General features: G+C 52.9%; 1 protein-coding gene across 1 annotated transcript; it reads right to left on the bottom strand.

Moving 5' to 3' along the window:
- Positions 1-23478, bottom strand: EIF2S2 (eukaryotic translation initiation factor 2 subunit beta). Its single transcript, XM_068149753.1, has 9 exons — positions 23328-23478; positions 14622-14802; positions 10958-11061; positions 8593-8728; positions 8152-8252; positions 6631-6779; positions 5033-5089; positions 2271-2356; positions 1-285 (listed from the first exon to the last, which is right to left on the bottom strand). The coding sequence occupies exons 1-9, from the start codon at positions 23340-23342 to the stop codon at positions 110-112; spliced, it is 1005 nt and encodes a 334-aa protein (XP_068005854.1). The 5' UTR covers positions 23343-23478; the 3' UTR covers positions 1-109.
- Between the last annotated feature and the right edge of the window lie 1371 nt (positions 23479-24849).

The following is a 24849-nucleotide window of genomic DNA, read 5'->3' on the forward strand; positions in this document are numbered from 1 at the left end:
TAGTTTTTACAATCTGGTTTTAATACAATGGTAAATCCATTGGGGATACAAAGTGGTCCAAGTCAGCTCTCCCCAGGACACTCTGCACCATCCAGTGTGGGTTAGCAAACTAGTTAGCTTTGGCACGGAGCTGCGCTCTCTTGCCCGTGACAGCCTGGAAGCCGGTTTTGATGCTGGCGACGGAGCAGCGCGAGTGGCAGGTCTCGCACTGCAGGAAGTATAACCTGGTGTCCTTCTGCAGGATGGTGTCTGGGGAGCGACACGTGTGGCAGGTGACATACTCCTCTGCAGGGCAGGAAGGAAGGAAGGAGGGGAGCAGTTAAAACATCATGCAGCAGCAGCACCACTGCTCCTTCAGCCCCTAGCCTTGAGCAATCTCTGGGGCGCTTTCAGGCTGGCTGCCTTTAACCCCACTGCGGAGCTCCAGACCTCCGGATGCTAGAGAGGCTCAGGAGGGCTACCAGAAAGAGACATCTTTGTACTTCATCCCCATAAGTCCTGCCTCCTTATAAAACTGGAAGCAAAATCAAGTTTCTCCCCTTTTCCCTCCCTTTCCCCCCTGCTTCCCTCCTTTTCCCTCCTTTTCACCCCCCTTCCCTCCTTTTCCCTCCCTTTCACCCCCCTTCCCTCCCTTTCCCCTCCCAGGAAGGATGAAGCAAGTTCTTATCTCAGACACAGTCCCAAGCTGCACCAAGGAAAGTTTAGGCTAGAGGTGAGGAGAAAGTTCTTCCCAGCAAGAGAGATTGGCCATTGGGATGTGCTGCCCAGGGAGGTGGTGGAGTCACCATCCCTGGAGGTGTTCAAAAACGGATTGGATGTGGCACTTAGAGCCATGGTTTAGTTGTCAGGAGGTGTTGGGTGATAGGTTGGACTTGATCTCTGAGGCCTTTTCCAGCCTTACGGATTCTGTGATCTCCCTGGCAAGGAAGTGAGGCCTGGTCAGCCCTGGCAATGCTGCCAACTGGGGCCTGGAGCTGGCCAGCCCTGGCAATGCTGCCAACTGGGGCCTGGAGCTGGCCAGCTGAATTTTGTGCTGCATCACAAACCTTTGTGGTATGGAGGGCAGGGAGGGGGGCTTGGAAGCCCAGGTTTTGCTGGCCTGGCACAGAAGGAGGGTGTGTGTGTGTGTGTGTGTGTGTTAAGATTTGGCTTAATGAGCTTCTGTGTTAAGCCCAGACTATGGCTTGCTTTGCATTTGCTATGCTTTGCACTGTCCTTTGTGAATAGCCTTCCCCTTTGAACTTGCCAGTCCTGTCCCATCCTTCCTGTGTTACTTCTTTTGCCCCTCCTGGAGCAGTAGAGCAAGCTGTCTGCTCATTAAATTACAACAACCTTTAAATGCCTAAAAGTGACTTAACTCGGGGGGGGGGCGGGAATATCACAGAGGCTGAGGCAACCTAAAAATTCCTCCCTGCAGTTCCCAGGCTAATCAGGAGCAGGTTTCATGTGGTACATTATGCACTGACACTGCTGGCTGAAAATAGTAACAACCAGTTCAGACTTCCCACTGGTGTTCCAGAACTTCCTCTGCTGAACCAGCACTCAGAGGGCAGCAGCTCTTGCTCAGGCACAGCACCAGAGCAGTTAGGTTGTGTTACACAGGATCTGACCAGCAGCTAACACAGGCTGTGTTTGGTAATGAGCATGGGCAACAGGCTTGAAGTCAGCACTCAGTGCCACTTTCCACAGGTCTCAAAGCCAAGAAATTGAAGTCAGAGGAAAAGAAGGAATTCTCCAAACATTTTTAACTATATCCCTTGGTGTGTTGTAGGGCAGAGAATGAGGTGCTTGGCAGAACCATCCCTTGGTGTGTTGTAGGGCAGAGAATGAGTTAGGTGCTTGGCAGAACCATCCCTTGGCGTGTTGTAGGGCAGAGAATGAGTTAGGTGCTTGGCAGAACCATCCCTTGGTGTGTTGTAGGGCAGAGAATGAGTTAGGTGCTTGGCAGAACCATCTGCACTTGGTTTACTGCAGCAGAAAGCTGCCAGCAAGGTTGCAGCTTCCCAGCACAGGATCTCCAGGGCATGCACACAGGTGGGGGCCATACATAAGGGATCCCTTGGTGTGTTGCAGGGCAGAGAATGAGTTAGGTGCTTGGCAGAACCATGGCAGAACCACCTGCACTTGGTTTACTGCAGCAGAAAGCTGCCAGCAAGGTTGCAGCTTCCCAGCACAGGATCTCCAGGGCACGCACACAGGTGGGGGCCATACCTGGGGCATCAGAAGGGGTGTGAGAGCAATGTGCAGAGGGCAAAGGGAGCTGTACTTACTGATATATCTTCTCAAGACATTTTCTATCTGTTTTTGCTGGAATCTTCCTTTGATGACAAGTTGGTTGTTACCATCTATTGAGCCACTAAAATGAAAAGCAAGCTCAGTTATGTGACTTGCAGAACACACCACGCACTAAAAGAAGCCCAAGAACGTGAAGGAAGACAAGGAAAGAAGTCAGAATTGCTTGGCCAACATGGATTTAGGAAGGGCAGGTCCTGCCTCTCCAACCTGATCTCCTTCTATGATCAGGTGACTGCCTGGTGGATGTGGGGCAGGCTGTGGATGTGGTCTGCCTGGACCTCAGCAAGGCCTTTGACACCACCCCCCACATCAAACTGCTGGCCAAGCTGTCAGCTCATGGCTTGGACAGCAGCACTCTGAGCTGGGTTAGGAACTGGCTGGAGGCTGAGCCCAGAGAGTGGTGGTGAATGGTGCCACAGCCAGCTGGCAGCCAGGCCCCAGTGGCATCCCCCAGGGATCAGTGCTGGGCCCTGTGCTCTTTAACATCTTCATTGATGATCTGGATGAGGGGATTGAGTCAGTCACCAGCAAGTTTGCAGATGACACCAAGTTAGGGGCAGATGTTGGTCAGTCAGAGGGTAGAAAGGCTCTGCAGAGGGACCTCGACCGACTGGGCAGATGGGCAGAGTCCAACAGGATGGCATTCAACAAGTCCAAGTGCCAGGTGCTGCACTTTGGCTATGGCAATCCCATGCAGAGCTACAGGCTGGGGTCAGAGTGGCTGAGAGCTCCTAAACAGAGAGGGACCTGGGGGTGCTGATTGACAGCTGCCTGAATATGAGCCAGCTGTGTGCCCAGGTGGCCAAGAGGGCCAATGGCATCCTGGCCTGCATTAGGAATAGTGTGGCCAGCAGGAGCAGGGAAGTCATTGTGCCCCTGGACTCTGCATTGGTTAGGCCACACCTTGAGTCCTGTGTCCTGTTCTGGGCCCCTCAGTTTAAGAAGGACATTAAGAGACTTGAAGGTGTCCAGAGAAGGGCAACAAGGCTGGGGAGAGGCCTTGAGCACAGCCCTGTGAGGAGAGGCTGAGGGAGCTGGGGTTGTTTAGCCTGGAGAAGAGAAGGCTCAGGGGAGACCTCATTGCCCTCTACAACTACCTGAAAGGTGGTTGTAGCTGGGAAGGGGTTGGTCTCTTCTCCCAGGTAACTAGCACCAGAACAAGAGGACACAGTCTCAAGCTGCACCAGGGGAAGTTTAGGCTGGAGGTGAGGAGAAAGTTCTTCACCGAGCGAGTCATTCGTCATTGGGATGTGCTGCCCAGGGAGGTGGTGGAGTCCCCATCCCTGGAGGTGTTCAAGAGGGGATTGGATGTGGCACTTGGTGCCATGGCCTAGTCATGGGGTCTGTGTTGATAGGTTGGACTTGATGATCCTCGAGGTCTCTTCCAATCTAAGTGATACTGTGATACTGGGGGGAGAGGGGAATGCAGGAGTTTAAGGGTACCTGAAAACCTTGAGGGAGTTTTGTCCAAGCACTACCCTCACTGCTGTAAAACCAGCTCCAGCAGAGCTCAGAGTTAAGCAACCCAATCACCAGAGCTTTACAGAGCTGAGCACTAACACAGAAGTGACCAAGACAACTACACCTAGGAAGCTGTGTCTAAGTAAGATCCTCTTCTACCCATTTTGATGTAGTAATCTGAATGATTGTTGACACTCTGGTCTCTAAGTGTTTATATCTGGAGCTGAAGAGACTCCAAAGCCCACCCCAAATGGGCATTCATGGTACAGAGGTTACAATCAGACTCCTGGACTCTCTATACCCACTCCTAACACCAGTGCAGTCTACACCAGAGAAATGAGGACAAGCAGGAAGCACAGCACCACACAGGAGACCTTTGAAGAGACAAAACCCAACAGATTCATGCCAGGACAGGTGGATTTCACTGCATCAGGCAAGATGCAAGGACACAAGGCTTGCCACCTCAAATAGGGTTCAGTTCTGGGCCACTCACTACCAAACACTGATTGCTGGAGAGTGTCCAGAGAAGGGCAACAAAGCTGCTGGAGGGTCTGGAGAAAAGGTCTTATGAGGAGCAGCTGAGGGAACTGGGGTGGGTCAGTCTGAAGAAGAGGAGGCTGAGGGAGACCTCATTGCTCTCTACAGCTCCCTGAGAGGAGGCTGCAGTGAGGTGGGGGTTGGGCTCTTCTCCCTAGTCACAGGTGATAGAAGGAGAGGAAATGTCCTGAAATTGTGCCAGGGGAGGGTGAGGATGGGGAGGAGGAAAACTTTCCTTTGCTGCAAGAGTGCTCAGGGATTGGCAGAGGCTGCCCAGGGAGGTGGTGGAGTCCCCACCTCTGGAGGTGTTCAAGAAATGTGTGGCCATGGCACTTGGGGCCATGGTTTGAGTGGCCAGGGTGGGGGTGACAGTTGCACTGGATGGTCTCAGAGGGCTTTCCCAACCCAAACAACTCTGATCAGGCAGCCAGGCTCTCTGCCTTCCCTGGTTACCCATTGTCTGCCCTAGGGGGAGAGAAGCCAGAGAGCCATCCTCAGTGAGTGTGGCAAACACCTCTGCTGTCAGAGCATCTTTCATCAAGGGAATCCCAGCCCTCACCTAAACTGTTCCCTGGGGCTTAGGGGTTTGCCTCTGTAGCTCTTCCCCACGATGGCATCCCTGCAGTCACTCGGCAGAGGGAGTCTCTGGTGTTCCAGCAGAGATACACAGAGGGTTATTTTTGATCAGACACCAAGAGTGACGCAGCTGCTTCCCACACAGAGTGCCCAGCAGCCTTACCTTGTACCCAGCTCTGCCAACAAAAATGCCAGGAGGTGCTTTGGCTGACGATGCAACCTGAAAATAGAGCAAAGGACATCTCTGAGCTCCTGCCTCCAGAAACAGCTGACATTTATACACAGGGCTGGCAGGCTAAAGCAATCTTAAATTACTGAGTTTAGAAGAGGGCACTGCCAGAGGGCCTGCACTGAAGAGCACAGAGAGAAAATAAGAGAGATATCAACCACTACCCCCAACCCCAAACCCTCCTTCACAGTAACTGTTAAAAATCTTCTGCTTGAGACTGGGAGCTGGGGTTGCTTAGCCTGGAGAAGAGGAGGCTCAGGGGAGACCTCATTGCTCTCTCCAACACCCTGAAGGGAGGCTGTAGCCAAGTGGGGGTTGGTCTCTTCTCCCAGGCAACCAGCAGCAGAACAAGAGGACACAGTCTCAAGCTGTGCCAGGGGAGGTTTAGGCTGGAGGTGAGGAGAAAGTTCTTCCCAGAAAGAGGAATTGGCCTTTGGGATGTGCTGCCCAGGGAAGTGGTGGAGTCCCCATCCCTGGAGGTGTTCAGGAAAGGACTGGATGCAGCACTTGGAGCCATGGTTTAGCTGTCAGGAGGTGTTGGGTGACAGGTTGGACTTTATGATCTCTGAGGTCTTTTCCAACCTTATTGATTCAATGATTCTGCAGCATTCCAAAGAGTCACCTAAAGAGCACCACTTCACAGACTAATGTCTTCCAGGGTCACACCTGTGCCCATAGTAGATCCAGATTACACATTCCACCTCAAAAGCTCAGTTGCAGAGCAACCCACCATGGTTTAATTGTCAAGAGGTGCTGGGTGAAAGGTTGAACTTGGTGATCTCGGAGGTCTTTTCCAACCTCATTGCTTCATTGCTTTCATCCCTATTCTCCTATCCTTCCCCACCTCCTGACAAAAAGTGTTACTAGCTCCCATTAAAAATGCACTTCAGTGGACTAGTCAGATCCTGAGGGCTGTTTTCTGGCACACTTCTAAACCAAAAGCAGAGCTGCATTCCCAAAGAACAGAACTGCCTTCAGAACAGATAATTAAGACCTAGAGAACAGACAGCAAGGGGGAAAATACAATATTGCTGAACTCCAGACCACCCAGCAGGAGGAGCTCAAACTAGAAAGCACTTTCCCCACCCCTCACTCAAGAACTGCAAAGCATCACTGGTGAGGTGTTCAAAAAAGGACTGGATGTGGCACTTGGAGCCATGGTTTGGTTGCTAGGAGGTGTTGGGTATTAGGTTGGACTGGATGATCTCTGAGGTCTTTTCCAACCTGGTTGATTCTGTGAGCCAAGTACAGGCTTGACAGCAGCCAGTGAACTCACAAAGCCACAGGGTCAGCTTCAGCCCATGCAGCAGGTTCAAAATGTAAGTGTAACACAATAAATGCTCAGAGCACCCTCCCTCAGAAACCTCCTCTGGCAGAGAGGTGTGGAAGAAATGAGCAGCAGGAGACAGAGAGCTTTCCTTTCACCTCTGGCTGGCCAGAAGCCCTGCGCTCAACACACAGCCAGCAGCACAGCAGAGTGCACTCATCCCCTCCCCCCCCCAATTCCTGCCACATCTCAGGAGGAAACTTACAATTTGCAGATATCTGTGAAGTTGACAAAAGATGTTTTCTTGGTCCCTACTCTTACAACCTGGGGAGGCTTCATGACAAACTTCCTCTTCTCCCCAGCTACCATGTCCGGGTTCTTCTCCCGCATGATGTTAAATACTCTGTTGAGCAGCTGCAAAGAGAGAAGGGATTCACAGCCTGCACTCCTCACAGCACATCACTGCTAACACACTGCAAACAGCATCCATCTGGAGCATCAGACCATCACTCACTGCCTGCCAGCATTTCCCCATCACTGCCTGCCAGCATTTCCCCATAAGCTCTTGAGCACACACTGAGGAAAAGCACAGACTGGGCTGGGCAGTGGTGGAGGCTGAGGCAGAGGAAGCTCCATGCAAACAGGAGGAAGAGCTTTTTCCCTGTGAGGGTGAGAGAGCCCTGGAGCAGGCTGCCCAGGGGGGTTGTGGAGTCTCCCTCTCTGGAGAGATTCAAAACCCACCTGCAGTGTCCCTGCATGACCTGCCCTGGGTGACCCTGCTCTGGCAGGGGGTTGGACTGGATGAGCTTTGGAGGCCCCTTCCAGCCCCTAACACTCTGTGATTCTTCATTCCACACAAGTCTGCTTCCCTTCCTCAGCTTCAGATCTGCCCACAGGATTTGCATTCCCTTGCCAAAGGGATTTCATAGAATCCTAGCATGGGTTGGGGTGGAAGGGACCTTCAAGATCATTCAGCTCCAACCTCACTGCCACGGGCAGGGACACCTCCCACCAGCCCAGGTGGCTCAAGGCCTCATCCAGCCTGGCCTTGAACACCTCCAGGGAGGGGACAGCCACAGCCTCCCTGGGTTACCTGTGCCAGTGTCTCCCCACCCTCACTCTCAAGAATTTCTTCCTCATCTCCAGTCTCAACCTTCCCTCTTCCAGCTCAAAGCCATTGCCCCTTGCCCTGGCACTGCAAGCCCTTGACAAATTCAAAATGGAAAGGCAGATACCCCAAGGGCTTACTTCACAGCCTACAACACCTCAGCCTATTTGCAGAGGAGCTTTAACTATTGGTCTAGTGTGAGGTGTCCCTGTCCACAGCAGGGGCATTGGAACTAGGTGATCTTTAAGACCCCTCCCAACCCTGACACTTCTGTGATAGCCCAGGATGAAAGTCAGCTAAGATAAAAGGTGTGCTGTGTGTTCAGCAGAGGGACAAGAGGTAATGGATTTAAGTTGGAACAGGGCAGATTCAGACTGGAGCTTAGGAAGAAATTCTTTCCAGTGAGGGTGAGGAGACTCTGGCACAGGTTGCCCAGGGAGGTTGTGGATGCCCCCTCCCTCGAAGCATTCAAGGCCAGGCTGGATGAGCAACCTGGGCTGGTGGATCCCATGGCAGGGGGGTTGGAACTAGCTGATCTTGAAGGTCCCTTCCAACCCAAACCATTCTATGACTCTGCATGACTCCAAGTCCCTTCATCTCCAGGTAGAAATAGGACAAATAGCCCAGGGCCCTGCTCCACATGGCCAAGAAGTACTGCAGAAGACTTCTGAACATTACCTCATCATATGTGTAATCCCTTTCTGAGCCTGCCCATGCAGGTCCTGAATGAAGGCTGAAAGAAATTCCATCATCTTTTTTGCTATCTTCATCCTCAAAAGCTGTAAAGAGAGGGGTTTGGGATACATTAACAAGAGAGGGGGAGGGAAAAAAAGCCCCAAACCATTCTTTCACCTCCTGCTTACACTGTTTCTGAAAGGTCTATCAAAGGAGACTCCACCAAGACATGAGCTCAAGTCTGCTCTGTTTGGCTGCCTACCAGGCACACCAGCACTTAGGGCAGCTTCACAGGGCTTCTAGAGAACATTTTGCTGACAGAGAAGAGTGGCAAAGGGAACAAAAGGAGTTTGGAACACAAAAGGCACTTGAAGAAAACCCTTCACCTACAGGATGGGTTACATTTGACTTTCCAGCTCTCACTGAGCTAGGTTATGCTCTCACCTTCATCTTTCTCCATTATCTCATCTTCATCTGGAAACTTCACATTCCTCTTTTTCTTCTTCCTATTGCCCAGCATGATATCCAGGTCATCTTCAGGTTCTACTGCCTCTGGCACATCTCCTTCAATTTTCAAGTCCTGTAAAGAAACAGCAAGGCCACAGTTGACAGGACTGAACCCAAACCATCACTGCACAGCATCAGAAACCACAGAGTGGCTTGGGTTGGAAGTGGCCTCAAAGAGCACCTAGTTCCAACCCCCTTCCCATACCCAGGGACACCTTCTAATAGATCAAGTTGCTCAAGGCCCTGTCCCACCTGGCTTTGAACACGTGAAGGCCTGAAGCCTCCACAACTTCTCTGGGCAACTTGTTCCAGTGCCTCACCACCCTCATGGGGAAGAATTTCTTCCTCAATAGCCTTTGGAGTAGACTGTGCTAGGTGAACACAGGCACTATCCACCACAGCCCTGAAACCTAACACCAAAGAACACAACTGGAGGAAGCTGAAGAGTGCTGCATTACTCCAATGAGACAGGACATGCCAAGCTCAGCTGCAGGCTAGCACCTGCCTCCAGCTGCAGTCCAGTATTAAGGCTTAGTTTATACTATTGCCTTTGGGATAGCTGAGTTCATGGATACACAGAATGCTCTGGGCTGGAAGGGACCTCCAAAGCTCATCCAGTCCAACCCCCTGCAGTCAGCAGGGACATCCTCAACTAGATCAGGTTGCCCAGAGCCCTCCTGAGCCTCACTTTGAATATCTCCAAGGATAGGGCCTCAACCACCTGCCTGGGCAACCTGTTGCAGTGCTCCAGCACCCTCATGGTGCAGAACTTGCTCCTAACATCCAATCTAAATCTGCTCTGCTCCAGTTTGAAGCCATTGTCCCTGGTCCTATCACTGCAGACCTTTGGGAACAGTCTCTCTGCAGCCTTCTTGCAGCCCCCTTCAGGTACTGGCAGGCTGCTATTAGGTGTCCCTGGAGCCTTCTCCTCTCCAGGCTGAACAACCCCAGCTCCTTCAGCCAGTAGGCAGAGGCAGCCTGTGCATGCACCTGGAAACACTCCAAATGGCTCCTGCTAGGCTACCAAGGCAGGCCAAAAATCTTCTGGTAGAAGGACACACTACACTTAGCCAAAGGCATCAGCCATGTTGAGGAGGAAGGGAACAAAACACCTACCACTAAGGTAGGACAAAGCTGTTGCTACCTGCAGCCAGTGCCATTTGTTAGCACAATTCTGCTTTTCACCTGGCTGGGGCAGAGCTGAGTGACTTTTGGTTTCCCAGAACACAGACTCTAAAGAGGAGCTTTAAACAGAAGGTAACATTGCTCTGTCCTCTGGCTCCCCAGGCTTGCCAGTTACACCAGCACCTGATACAAAAGCACTGCTTGGAATAAACTTGAGGAAAGTGAAAACATCTCTAACAGCTTCTGGGACACAGCAGAGTGGCCAAGGAAAAAATCAGGGTAAAAGGAGGGTCAAAATGGTTCATATCTTAGCAGAGATAAATCCTTTATTTGAAGGGCTGGCTTTTGGAGGTTTAGCCAGGAAGGGGTTGGTCTCCTCTCCCAGGCAACCAGCACCAGAACAAGAGGACACAGTCTCAAGCTGTGCCAGGGGAAGGGTTAAGCTGGAGGTGAGGAGGAAGTTCTTCCCAGAAAGAGGAATTGGCCATTGGGATGTGCTGCCCAGGGAGGTGGTGGAGTCCCCATCCCTGGAGGTGTTCAAGAGGGGACTGGATGTGGCACTTGGTGCCATGGTTTAGTCATGAGGTCTGTGGTGACAGGTTGGACTTGGTGATCTTTGAGGTCTCTTCCAACCTTGGTGATTCTGTGACTTCTCTTGCCACAAAATACAATCAACCTTGATGCCAGCCAGCCCTCACTACTGGTTGCAAAATCCCTTGCTCGTTGTGCAGATCACAGGATGTCAGGGGCTGGAAGGGACCTGTGGAGATCACCTAGTCCAACCCTCCTGCCAGAGCAGGACCACAGAATCCAGTGCAGGTCACACAGGAACACATCCAGACAGGGCCTGAAAGTCTCCAGAGAAGGAGACTCCATAATCCCCCTGGGCAGCCTGCTCCAGGGCTCTGTGAGCCTTAGTGAAGAAGTTCCTCCTCCTGTTGAGGTGGAAGCTCCTGTGCTGGGGTTGATAACCATTAGCTGCCTTTATACTCCTGGGCAATGAAAGTCCTGGAGGAGCAGCATGTTCAGCAGAACCTACTCCACACCAGAGGCAAAGTGAAATCTAAGTTCCATTAAGTGCACCAAGGCACAGGGACAGTCTGGGAACAACTCCTGCACCGCCAGGCCCCAGGAAAATGAAAGCAAGAAAGCTTCTAGCCTAGCCAGGTGAACAAACCTTTACACCTTCTTCTGCTTCATCTATATCAAATATCTTTTTTGTTTTTTTCTTCTTTTTCTTCTGATTGAAGAAGTTTAAATCATCCAGGTCATCTGTTGTATCTGAAAAACAAAGGAATGCCAAGAGAAGGGCAAGGACTGGAGCACAGGTTCACACTCAGGTTTGTAACTACACCCACATCTTCAAGGCATGACATTAAGATATAGACAATGCCCCTACAGACACCCTGCAGGGTGTGCAGCTTCAGAGATTGCTTTGGGTTGGAAGGGACCCTCAAAGGTCATCCTGCCCAACACCCCTGCAGTCAGCAGAGGAACCTCCAACTAGAGCAGGCTGCCCAGGGCAACACTGAGTCTGATCTTGAATGTCTCCAGCAACAGGGCCTCAAACACATCCCTGGGGAACCTGTTCCAGTGTCTCACCACCCTTGGTATGAAGAGCTTCCTCCTGATGTCCAACCTAAATCTCCCCTGCTCCACTTTCAAACCATTGCCCCTCGTACAACCACCACCAGCCCTCCTAAGCAGTCTCTCCCCAGCCTTCTTGTAGGCTCCTTTCAGGTACTGGAAGGCTGCTCTAAGGTGTCCCTGGAGCTTTCTCTTCTCCAGGTTTACCTACCCCATCTCTCAGCCTGTCCACATAGAAGTGCTCCAGCCCTCTGGTCATCTCTGTGGCCTCCTCTGTGCCCTCTCCAGCAAGTCCATGCCCCTCCTGTGTTGGGGGCCCCAGAGCTGGACACAGGACTCCAAGTGGGGTCTCAGCAGAGCAGAGGGGCAGGATCCCCTCTCTCCATCTCTGGCTGTGCTGCTTTGATGCAGCCCAGGCTGCCACTGGACTTCTGGGCTGCCAGTGTCCATTGCTGGCTCCTGTCCAGCTTCCCATCCACCAGCAGCCCCAAAGGCTTCTCTGCAGGGCTGCTCTCAATCTCATCACCCCCAGCCTGGATTGATATCAAGGGTTGCCCCAACTGAGGTGCAGGACCTTGCACTTGGCCTTATGGAGCCTCATGAGAGTCCTCAGCCACCTCTCCAGCCTGTGCAGGTCCCTCTGGATGCCAGCCTGTCCTTCAGTCTTATCAACACCACCACTCAGCTTGGTGTCATCAGCAAACCTGCTGAGGGTGCCTCAACCTCACTTGTCAATATCATTGGTGAAGATATTGAACAGCACTGGTCCCAGCACAGACCCTTAGGGGACAGCACTTATCACCCCTCTCCATCTGGACTTTAAGCTGCTGGCCACTGCCCTTTGGATTCAACCATCCAACCAATCCCTTATCCACTGAGGAGTCCACCCATCAAATCCTTATCCCCCCAGCTCAGAGAGAAGGATGTTGTGGGGGGCTGTGTTAAAGGCCTTAGAGATGTCCAGATAGATGACATCCATTGGTCTTCCCTTATCTTGTTGCAAAGAGGCCATTGCCCTCTCCCCCCAACTACCTCAGCACTATTTTACAGCTTCTGCATCTTCCAACTGCAGCTACTGATTTAAGTGCTTCATCTCTTTTTCTGCTGCAGAAGAGAAAGCAGCCACTTGGGTCAGGATAGTAGAGATGCTTGAAGAAACTGAAGAGGGAGCCATAGGTGGAAGGTGTAAATTTCCTTGGCCTACTGCAGGAGCCAATTTTATCAACCAACTGGATGTAAGTTAACAGACAGCACTCCCTGAACCAGGTCATCTTGAAGTGACATTGGCCTCCATTTCAAATGCAAGGTTAGGGCACACACACACAAAATAAACCACAGGCTTATTCCCTGGAAGATTCCAAAGCACACCCTACTTAGCACAGCCCCAGCTGCCCACACACCAGCTCCTCTTCACCAGGTCTCTCTTAGCACACTGCTGCTTAAGTGCTCAAAGGAAAGCCAGCTGCAATTATTTGCAACAGGTGCCCAGGGAAAACACAGAACAGCTTCACCACTGTTTTAGGGGGATTCTCTTTGTATTGCCTCACTGTGGTGAAGGCACATCATGCCCAGATACTGAATCTTGTCCCAGCATGTGGACAAGCTCCCCCTCCCCCAGGAGGAAGACAAAAGCCAAGGCCTTAGCCAGGCCAGCACGCACCCAGCGCATGCAGCGCTCGTGCTGACACCAAGCATGGCATAACTCTAGCTTCATGCTTTCTATAGGCTGAAGCCAGTTGTTTATGGGAGTGCCCATTGGTCAAGCCCAGCCTCGAGGAATCTGTAAGTATCACCCCAGTCGGTAAACAAGGTGCCCCCCTCATTCATTTTGTCTCTGTGCTTGCTCGAGAGAGCAAATCTCGAGCTGCAGCCTCTGCCATTGAGCTTACTGTTGTTAGCTTCTGTTATACATGCACAAATACTGAAAGGCTCTGCATCGGGAGAAGCACAGAGGGAGGACCTTAGCGATGCTGAGGAGCCCAGCGTCGCTACAGCCAGTCGTACCGACCGGGAGAGCCCACCGTGCCACCGGAGGGCTGGACTGACCCCCGAGGGGAAGATCTGCCCAGCTGCCGGGGAGAAGGGACTCGATTGATACCGAGTCCACGTATGCCTAGCCCCGCCATAGCGGGAGAGAAGCTGCCACAAGTGCCGCTCTGAGCCCTGTGAACCTCAGGGAAGACTAAAGCACTGTTCATGCCTATACTGCACCGGACCCGGGACCACTCCGAGCATCCCGCTGCTCCTTTAAGCTCAGTGAACGAGAATCTGCCGCCTAACGCAGCCGCATTCTCTCCCCGAGGCTGTTTGCATCAGCCCCGAGAATCGCCGTGGTTGGGCCGACCCCGTAGCTTTGCCTGCTGCCGCATCGTCCAAGCTCACCTAACGGCCACCGTTGTCCCGCCCTGCCGTGCGGGCTGACTCTGAGGGCCGACCCCACGGGCCGACCCCGACCAGGACCGATCCCTGTTGTCTGGAGGGAATCGACCGAGCCCTGAAGGGAACCTGCTTCCACGCTAAGCCCAGGTTCCATTATTCCCTCTCCACTGCTGCGGAGAGAGCAGACAGTAACCCAACGCCGGCATCCAACTCGCCTAGGAACCAGTCCAGTGGCAGCCGCCTGCCGGACCCCCACCTTGCTACAAACGACAGCTACAGAGTATCGTCCACGTGCTTTCCATCCACTAGCACTCAGCTCAAAGTCTCTGCGTCCAGCAGAGTGAGCGCTGACGCACAGAAAGATCATAATACTGCTGTGTATATCCAGGAGCCGCCCGCGGGCCGCCGAGTCGCCACCTAGTGGGCAAGCGGCGGAACCGCACCCTCCCTTCTGTAAATATAGAAAGGGTCTATAGAGAGTTCAATTGAGTTCTAATCATAACATTAAGCCACTTGTGGAATGTATTTCATCACGAACGTGCACTAGAACATGGATATAAGTTGGTGATGTATCGGTTATTAATAGTTTGGTAATTAATAAAAGTAGTATTTTCGTCATTCATATTTCATATTCATAAATTTAACAACCTCTTCACCACACTCACACAAAAGACTGAGGCAGGGAAGTGGAGATTACAGGAATGATGGGTGGCTTGCTGGATGCCTTTGCCTGTGAAGCAGGAGGGAAACAGGCCCTGCACAGAGGCAGAGGAGCTCTGCTCAAACCTCTGAACAAACCTGGGCCCCAGCACTGTGAGGCCCAGCTCCTGAAATGGAACTACCCTTGGGAGTTCAGCTCTGTGGGCTCACTTTACCTTTCTTCCTGCTGTCCTCTTCATCTGCTTCAACATCTTTGTCTTCTGTTGGCTCTGGTTCAGCTTCTTTTGGTTCTGACTGCTGCGTCTCCTCTGCTTGTGTATCCCCTCCTTCCTCATCCAGCATAAAGGGCTTCTTCTTTTTCTTCTTCTTCTTGCTCATAGTGGGATCGAAAATCATCTGTGAAAGTCAAGAGTTCCTTAGCAGCACACCAACAACCATGCAGCAGTTACTTACAAGACCTTTAAGTTTCTCTTGGCATTCCTTCAAACTGTCCCCTGGCTTCAACCTCAACCAGGAATTTTCCCAGCTCTGCAACAGGGTAATCCAAGAACTGACTCCAAACAGGGGCAGATCTTGTCCCAGGCCATAACTGATGTGGCCAATACACAAGAGATTAAAACTCTGCTTTACAGTTTAGAGCTTCTGCTACTGCTCCTGTGACAGTCCCAAGTTCCCTGCCATCTAGGTATGAGTTCAGCTGAAAACATGTGGGAGGTGTACCTTTCTGACAGGCCAGCCACTTCTCTATCCCCTTGCTATGATGGGCTCCAATTGTGCAGTTAAGACTCTGCAGAGCAATCACTGAACCAGCACTACAAAAGAAAACTGAAGCACACAGCTACCTCAGAGCCTGCTCACCTCAGGTACACTTTGTACTTCCATTTGTGAGACACATTCACTGCCAGGCTTATTGAAAGGCAACATTTATCAACAACTCTCTTGACAAGGATGCTGTGGACCAGGCAGAAGCCTAGAAGCCAAACTCTCTTGACAAGGATGCTGTGGACTAGGCAGAAGCCTAGAAGCCAAACTCTCTTGACAAGGATGCTGTGGACTAGGCAGAAGCCTAGAAGCCAAACTCTCTTAACAAGGATGCTCTGCACTAGGCAGAAGCCTGGAAGCCAAACTCTCTTAACAAGGATGCTCTGCACTAGGCAGAAGCCTGGAAGCCAAACTCTCTTGAGAAGGATGCTCTGCACCAGGCGGAAGCCTAGAAGCCAAACTCTCTTGACAAGGATGCTGTGGACTAGGCAGAAGCCTAGAAGCCAAACTCTCTTGACAAGGATGCTGTGGACTAGGCAGAAGCCTAGAAGCCAAACTCTCTTGACAAGGATGCTCTGCACTAGGCAGAAGCCTAGAAGCCAAACTCTCTTGACAAGGATGCTCTGCACTAGGCAGAAGCCTGGAAGCCAAACTCTCTTGACAAGGATGCTGTGGACTAGGCAGAAGCCTAGAAGCCAAACTCTCTTGACAAGGATGCTGTGGACTAGGCAGAAGCCTAGAAGCCAAACTCTCTTGACAAGGATGCTGTGGACTAGGCAGAAGCCTAGAAGCCAAACTCTCTTGACAAGGATGCTCTGCACTAGGCAGAAGCCTAGAAGCCAAACTCTCTTGACAAGGATGCTCTGCACTAGGCAGAAGCCTGGAAGCCAAACTCTCTTGACAAGGATGCTGTGGACTAGGCAGAAGCCTAGAAGCCAAACTCTCTTGACAAGGATGCTGTGGACTAGGCAGAAGCCTAGAAGCCAAACTCTCTTGACAAGGATGCTGTGGACTAGGCAGAAGCCTGGAAGCCAAACTCTCTTGAGAAGGATGCTCTGCACTAGGCAGAAGCCTGGAAGCCAAACTCTCTTGACAAGGATGCTCTGCACTAGGCAGAAGCCTGGAAGCCAAACTCTCTTGACAAGGATGCTCTGCACTAGGCAGAAGCCTAGAAGCCAAACTCTCTTGACAAGGATGCTGTGGACTAGGCAGAAGCCTAGAAGCCAAACTCTCTTGACAAGGATGCTCTGCACCAGGCAGAAGCCTAGAAGCTAGCAACAAGCAAAATATGAGCTCTCAACACTATGAAGTAGTAAAGGTCTCATCCTTTCCCCCCCACAGGTGGGAACCTGAATCTCAGAGACCAAGTGACTAAAAGCTGCCAATGAGTTCTTTAACCATTGAAGAAGCTCAATTGACCTAGTCTGGCTGTGAAGGAGGCACTCATCAAGATCCACTTTTATCCTGCTCATCTGCAGACCATGAACTCCTCTGTTTTCCAATACAGGAATCCCCCTCTCTTCATTTAAGATACACCTTTGACCATCACAGCTGTTGGTCAGTTTTGTTCCATACCCCTATATCAAACAATGGTAGCTGTTCAATGAGACTCTTTCTCTAGGTTTTTCTTGTCTACTAATTGAAGAATGTTCTCACAGGTAGCTAAAAATCCACACCACAAGTGGCCTCACTCATGAAAATCATAGAATGCCTTAAGTTAGAAGGGATTTCAGAGGTCATCTACTGCAACCTCCCTGCCATGAGCAGAAATGCCTCTCAACCAGACTTAGCTGCTCAAGACCTCATCCAGCCTGGCCTTGAACACCTCCAGGGAGGAAGCAGCAACAATTTCAACCTCCCTGGGCAGCCTGTTCCAGAGTCACACCACCCTTGCACTGAAGAACTTCTTGCTCAGCTCCAGCCTAACCCTGCTCTCCCTCAGCCTCAAACCATTCCCCCTTGAACTGTCTCTAGACACATGAAAAGCCCCTCTGCAGCCTTCCTGCAGGATCCCTCCAGGTATTGGCAGGCAGCTCCAAGCTATATGAGCTGCAAGGTATAAAACCCCACCCCTTCATCACCTTCTCCAGCTTCCTCTTTTGTCACACCCTGCAAGTCTGGCAAGTGTTTCCCTCTCTCTACAAAGCAAGGTTTTCCTCACACTTTTCTCCTACACAACATCCTTCTGGAGTTCTTCCAATTTCCTGGAACTTTTGCTATTCCATAATAGTTCCACTGACAGGCAGCAAGCTGTATACATGTGTTTAGAGGTGGAGTGGGTCCAGAGGAGGGCACAAAGATGATCAGATGAAGTCAGGCTGAGAGAGTTGGGGCTGCTCACCCTGGAGAAGAGAAGGCCCCAGGGAGACCTCAGAGCTGCATTTCAGTATCTGAAGGTGACCTAAAGGAAGGCTGAGGAAGGACTGGTCAGGAGGGCCTGTGGTAATAGGCCAAGGGGCAGTGCTTTGAAACTGGAGCAGGGCAGGTTTAGGTGGGACATCAGAAGGAAATTCTGCACAGTGAGGCTGGTGAAATACTGGAACAGGTCACCCAGGGATGTGGTTGAGGCCCCATCCCTGGAGATATTCAAGATCAGACTCCATGTGGCCCTGGGCAGCCTGCTCTGGCTGGAAGTGTCCCTGCTGACTGCAGGGGGGTTGGATAAGATGACCTTTGAGGGTCCCTTCCAACCCAATGCCATCTGTGTTTGAAGCACAACATCACAGAAGTGTCCACATCTATGGGACACTGAAGCTTGAGGCTTGCAAACTGCTGAAGTGTGGCCTTTAGCTGTGCATGCTGGGCTAGGGCTTGCCTCTAGTGCTTACACACAGCTATGAATTGTGCTCCTGTCATGCAGAGTCATCAAAGAATGTGCACAACCGGTTCGGCTGTCTGCTGCCTTGCTCTGGGACCTCCCCAGGCTGCTGAAGCACAAGGGAAGCACAGGCAAGCCCACAGCTTCAGGAGCAAGCACATCAACACCATTTTCCAACTCATGACTCATTCCAAAGAAGCCTGGCAAGACTCTGAAGAGTAGGGGTTTGGTCTTCCTTTCCTCTTTTCACATGATCAAGCAAGCATGCTTAGGTCAGGTGTAAGAATTCCTGAGGAGGCATCAGCCCATCTGCCCCAAATCATTCACCTCTGAGCAGAAGTGCCCAGCAGTGCTACAGGCTGGGCTCAGAGTGGCTGAGAGCAGCCAGGCAGAGAGGGACCTGGGGGTAGGGTTGACAGCAGCTGAACAGGAGCCAGCAGTGTGCCCAGGGGGCCAAGAAGGCCAAGGGCATCCTGGCCTCCATCAGGAAGAGTGTGGCCAGCAGGAGCAGGGAAGTCATTCTGCCCTGTGCTCAGCACTGGTTAGGCCACACCTTGAGTCCTGTGTCCAGTTCTGGGCTCCTCAGGTTAGGAGAGATGTTGAGATGCTGGAAGGTGTCCAGAGAAGGGCAACAAAGCTGGGGAGGGGTCTGGAGCACAGCCCTGTGAGGAGAGGCTGAGGGAGCTGGGGTTGCTTAGCCTGGAGAAGAGGAGGCTCAGGGGAGACCTTCTTGCTCTCTGCAACTCCCTGCAGGGAGGTTGTAGCCAGGTGGGGGTTGGTCTCTTCTCCCAGGCAAGCAGCACCAGAACAAGAGGACACAGTCGCAAGCTGTGCCTGGGGAGGTTTAGGCTGGAGGTAATGAAGAAGGTCTTCCCAGAAAGAGAGATTGGGCATTGGAATGTGCTGCCCAGGGAGGTGGTGGAGTCACCATCCCTGGAGGTGTTTAAGAGGAGACTGGATGAGGCACTTGGTGCCATGGTTTAGTTGATCAGATGGTGTTGGGTGATAGGTTGGACTGGATGATCTCAAAGGCCTTTTCCAACCTGGTTAACTCTATTCTGTTCTAAAAAGTTTCCCTTCAGCCTGAACCACCACAAAGCATATCTTGTGTCTACAAGAGACAGAGCCTGTCTTCAGCAGTATCACACTGAAGTTACCACACAAGGACAACTTCTTGATGCAGGGAGATTGTTCAAGGCCAGCTACACAGCTGAGGGGAAAAAAAAAGTACAACAGAGAACTGCTCTGAACAGCCCATGCCATCCAGCCAGGTCAAGCCAAGCTCCTTCAAACACAAGACCTACTCATACCATGTTAGTAGCTCTCAGGAAACTAAGGGAAGAGCTCCACAACCTGAGAAAGAAGCCTATGCCTGAGCTATTTTTACTCATCAAGGGCTTCAGTGAGAAGCCAGCAGGAGTCTCAGGTCACACAAATCATGATATAAACTAGCCAGCCTGATAAGCAGCCTGCTCTGCTTTGCCTATCTGAGCTAGACATTTCACAAGGTCCTTCATTCCTCCTCCCTCTTCAGAACAGAATAGAACCAAGCAGGTTGGAAGAGACCTTTGAGATCATTGAGTCCAACTTATCACCCAACACTATCTAATCAACTAAACCATGGCACCCCATGCAGACTCCATTCAGGAGGCTCGATTAGCTGAAGCATTATGATGCCATTTAAACACTGACTCACCCTACATGCAGGCCTTCTACTGAAGGGGCTGAAGCCCCCACCCCAAATACACCACAACTTTTGCTCTCCCTGTGGAGAAATGGTTCTAAATTTCCCATCCTGTTTCTGCTCTCAGAGCCAAATTCCCCTAGGAGGTTTTCTTCTCTGCAGACCATGCAGCTCCTTCTCACACCCCACTCCACACATCTCCTCCTTACCTCAAAGGCCTCCAGTCCAAATCCTAACTCCCATGAAATAAACAAGCAAAAGAACAAAGGGAAAAACTAAAGAGGAGAATCAAAGCTTCCACAGCCCAAATGTCCTGAGACAGAAGTCACCTTTGAACTGGGGATTTAAGAGAGGTCACAGATATATCCCATTTCATTAGTCTGACTAAACACAGACAGGTGGACAGGGACTGATAAAGTTGGGTCAGGTACCCTTATACTACACTGACTTAATGTGCCAAAATAAGGCAAAGCAATTAACTGGAGTGCAAAATTAAGACCAATTATTGCTGTCTATGACTACCTGAAGGGAGGTTGGAGCCAGATGGGGGTTGGGCTCTTCTCCCAGGCACCCAGCACCAGAAGAAGACACAGACTCAAGCTGTGCCAGGCAAGGTTTAGGCTGGATGTTAGGAAGAAGTTCTTCCCAGCAAGAGAGATTGGCCATTGGAATGTGCTGGCCAGGGAGGTGGTGGAGTCCCCATCCCTGGAGGTGTTGAAGAAGAGACTGGATGGGCTGCTTGGTGCCATGGTTTAGCTGTTTAGATAGTGTTGGATGACAGGGTGGACTTGATCTCACAAGTCTCTTCCAACTTGGTTAATCCCCTTCTATTCAGTCTGCATCTAAACCATCAGGCTGCTCAAAACACAGCATTCTCTGCTATCATTTCCTGAAGCTTCAGGAAACTACAGGGCCAGGAGAAGTTTTGGCTATCTAATAGGGCTTTTAATGAGCTAAATCATTAAGGGACCGGTTCCCCTTGCAAACAGGGCCTGTGTTGCCTCTGCTGTGCCACACTTCTGGGCAGCACTCAGGAGGTCTTTCTAAGAGGGAGTTCCATTTTCTAGGCAGGTCTGAAAACTTTTAAGTCACAGTTCAATGCCAGAAGGCAGTTTTGTAACACCTACAACCAGTGGAAGGTTCAGATTCATCTTTGTGGGTTATCACCCACCTCATTTGCTGTAAATTAGCCTGGAGAAGAGGAGGCTCAGGGGAGACCTTATTGCTGTCTACAACTACTTGAAGGGAGACTGTAGCCAGGTGGGGGTTGGTCTCTTCTCCCAGGCAACCAGCACCAGAACAAGAGGACACAGTCTCAGGCTGTGCCAGTTTAGACTCGAGGTGAGGAGAAAGTTCTTCCCAGCAAGAGAGATTGGCCATTGGAATGTGCTGCCCAGGGAGGTGGTGGAGTCCCCATCCCTGGAGGTGTTCAAGAGGGGATTGGATGTGGCACTTGGAGCCATGGTTTAGTTGTCAGGAGGTGTTGGGTGACAGGTTGGACTTGATAATCTTTGAGGTCTTTTCCAACCTCATTGATTCTACGAAATATCACCAACTTCATGTCAATAATAAACTATTTTCCTCCAAACAACCAGATAGAGAGAAGCTCTGGAAGGCAGGGACTCTCCTCACTCTCAGAAATGCAAAGACCTAACAGTGACAGTTTAACTGCGGGTACCTGTTACCAGTTTTAGTCTGTCACCCAAATCAATCCAGAGATGCAACTTGACTGTGCTGGATCTTGCTGACATCACCTCAACAGCAGAGCAAATGCAATGAAACAATTCTACTGCCACTTAAACTAAACCCAACCCAGGAAACTCCAGATGAACTGCTTTATGGTCAGCAGACAGAAAGGATCTGATGCAACCATTCCTGGGTGTTAATTTCCAGAAGCAGAGCACAACCTGGACATTAGAGCTGCAGTTTCAAGGAGATAATTAAGCACCAGGACGCAGTACATTCCTCCTGGCTGGTGAAGTAGCTGAAAAAGTCAGTTTCAGCTATCATTAAAACAATTAGTAACTACACTACTTCTTCTTTATTACCTAGCAGAAATTATGACCTGCCTGTCTCCAAGGCTAGAGTGATCACTTTGCTCAGAACAAGCCACCCAGGTGTTTTAAACACCACCAGAAAGTAGTGGCCACTACGGACCACCAAAAAGTGGCCACCTCATGGACTCAGCCAGTCCAGTTCCCCCCAGGCTACTGTCATCCATCGAGCTCCTTATAACCTCACACGAGTCATAGTATCATAGTATCACAGCATCAGTCAGGGTTGGAAGGGACCACAAGGATCAGCCAGTTCCAACCCCCCTGCCATGGGCAGGGACACCCCACACTAGATCAGCCTGGCCAGAGCCTCAGCCAGCCTGGCCTTAAACACCTCCAGGGACAGGGCCCCAACCACCTCCCTGGACAACCCATTCCAGGGCTTCACCACTCTCATGGGGAAGAACTTCCTCCTCACCTCCAGCTTCAACCTCCCCACCTCCAGCTTCATTCCATTCCCCCTACTCCTATCACTACCTGAGATCCTGAGCAGTCCCTCCCCAGCCTTCCTGTAGCCCCCTTCAGATCCTGGAAGGCCACAATGAGGTCACCTGGGAGCCTTCTCTTCTGCAGACTGAACAGCCCCAACTCCTTCAGTCTGTCCTCACAGCAGAGCAGCTCCAGCCCTCTGATCATCCTCCTGGCCCTTCTCTGGACACCTTCCAGCACCTCCACATCCCTCTTGTCATAGGGGCTCCAGAACTGGAGGCAGTACTCCAGGTGGGGTCTCCCCAGAGCTGAGCAGAGGGGGAGAATCACCTCCCTTGCCCTGCTGGCCACACTTCTCCTGCTGCAGCCCAGGCTCTGGTTGGCTTTCTGGGCTGCAAGTGCACACTGAGAGCTCCTGTTGAGCTTTCCTTTCCTTTTCCCTATGAGGCCAACCGAAAAGAGGTCAGCAAAGGCACCAACACATGGCATCTAACACACTTCCAGGATGCCTCAGACAGCTGTATCCAGCTCCTTGGGAGCGTGCCCGTGCTAACCCCATCGGATCCCGCCGCCAGCGCTTGCTAAGACGTGGCTCTTCAGCTCTCGGGCCTAACCCCCAAGCTATGAGAGCTCCAGGAAGAGAGCTCTAAGCCAGCATCGCTGGGAGCGCAAGGCACACGACGGGGAAACCCGCCTTCCTCCCCGGCCCGCCGTCTAGCAGAGGCAGGCGCCGGCAGCACAGGGGCAGCTCGGAGCCAGCCGGAGGCCTTCCCAGGACAGGCGGAGGCAGAGCAGGGCAGAGCAGAGCGGAGCAGAGCGGCGGGCCCGGCGGCGCCCCGGCGGCGCGCAGAGGCCGGCAGGCTCCGGGGGAAGCCTCCCGCTCCGCACGCAGCCCCGGCCCCGCCTCCGCCCACCGCCCCGGGCCGCGGCCGCCGCGATCTCGGATGGCGGCCGGGGCGGGGGCGAGCGGCGGCCGGCAGCTCCCAGGCAGGGCCCCACCGCGCCGCCGACCACCCCGGCAGCGAGGCGCCGGCTGTGCCCCGGGGCGGAGGCCGCAGGCCCGGGCTGCCCACATGGCGGCGGCGGCGGCGGCCCCGGCCCAGGCTCGGGCCTGCGAGCCGGCTCCCCCCTCCGCGGGCCCCCCGGCCGGCGGCGGCCCCGGCCGGCTGCTCACCTCGTCGCCCGACATGGCTGCGGCCGTGCGCGGAGCGGAGCGGGACGCGGGCGGAGGCAGCGGCGGAGCGCCGAGGCGGGACGCGGTCAGCCGTCGCCTGCGAGCGCCGCACTCGCCTCTTGCATCAGCGTTCCCCTGCCCGCCCCTCCCCCGCCCCGCGCCGCGCCTGCGCCGCCGCGCGCGCCTGCGCCGCCGCGACCCCGCGACCTGCCCTGTGCGCAGCGGCGGCGCCCGCCCCGGCGGCTGCGGGCCGTGAGGAGCGGGGAGCTGGGTGGGAGCTGGATAGGCGCTAGATGGGAGCTAGGAGGGAGCTGGGTGGGAGCTAGGAGGGAGCTGGATAGGAGCTAGATGGGAGCTGGATGGGAGCTAGGAGGGAGCTGGATGGGAGCTAGATGGGAGCTAGATGGGAGCTAGGTGGGAGCTGGATGGGAGCTAGATGGGAGCTAGATGGGAGCTAGGTGGGAGCTGGATGAGAGCTGGATGGGAGCTGGATGGGAGCTGGATGAGAGCTGGATGAGAGCTGGATGGGAGCTAGGTGAGAGCTGGATGGGAGCTAGGTGGGAGCTAGGAGGGAGCTGGATGGGAGCTAGGTGGGAGCTAGATGAGAGCTAGATGGGAGCTGGATGGGAGCTAGATGGGAGCTAGGAGGCGGCAGCGGCAGCGGGCGGAGCGCGGAGCCTCCCGACATCTCCCCGCCGTCGGTGTCTGCGGGGCTCAGCCTTGCCGGCATGCCCGAGGGGATGCGGGAGGCTCCCATAGGCACTTGGGTCCGGGCTGGCTGCGCTGCGGCGGGGCCTGTGGAGGTTGCACAGCTGCCGCGGGTGTAAAGCGGAGAAAGGGCGGCAGGACCGCCGGGAGCCCGGGGGGTACGCTTGCTGTCGCCCCCGGCCGGGTTTATTCGGCGCGGAAGAGGAGCACTGCTTTCCCGGGTTTGTTGCGTGCATACGCATGAAAGGAAGAAGAGGAAGAGGTGCCAGGAAACGGCAGGGCTGAGACACGGGGGAGGGAGATGCCCGAGTGGTTGCTCTGATCAAAGTCGAGCAGAAGTGCAGTGCTGCGTCGCCCATCGTTAAAGCAAACCTTCCCTTCTCTGCCAGAATCACGGATCCCAAGGTGTAGGAAGGAACTTCTGGAGAGTGGCTGGTCCAAAGGGCTCACGCAACAGGTGGCTCAGGACGTTGCCTTGCTGGGGTTTGAATATCTCCAAGCATGGAGACACCACAACCGCTCTGTGCAACCCATTCCACCAGTTTCACAAGAAATACTGGTGGGTTTTTTCAGTAAGTCATGGAATTGTCAGGGCTGGAAGGGCCCTCAAGGCTCAGCCAGTTCCAATCCCCCTGCCATGGCCAGGGACACTTCACACTACAGCAGGTTGCTCACAGCCACATCCAGCCTGGCTGCATAAAATCATAGAATTGTTAGGGCTGGAAGGGACTTCAGGGATCTTCCAACCTCCCTGCCATGGACAGGGACACCTTACACCAGATCAGGTTGCTCAGAGCCACATCCAGCCTGGCAG

Source organism: Melanerpes formicivorus, unplaced genomic scaffold (genome assembly GCF_026170545.1).
Source record: "Melanerpes formicivorus ecotype bairdi unplaced genomic scaffold, bMelFor1.0.p_v2 SCAF_19, whole genome shotgun sequence".
NCBI classification, from domain to species: Eukaryota; Metazoa; Chordata; class Aves; order Piciformes; family Picidae; genus Melanerpes; species Melanerpes formicivorus.

What these genes read in the sequence shown, in the direction of transcription:
- EIF2S2 (XM_068149753.1), bottom strand. An exon ending in AAGCAGAAGAAGGTGTAAAG is followed by an intron (nt 8,729 to 10,957) that starts GTTTGTTCACCT and finishes GTTTCTTTACAG; the next exon opens with GACTTGAAAATTGAAGGAGA. An exon ending in GATAATGGAGAAAGATGAAG is followed by an intron (nt 8,253 to 8,592) that starts GTGAGAGCATAA and finishes CTCTCTTTACAG; the next exon opens with CTTTTGAGGATGAAGATAGC.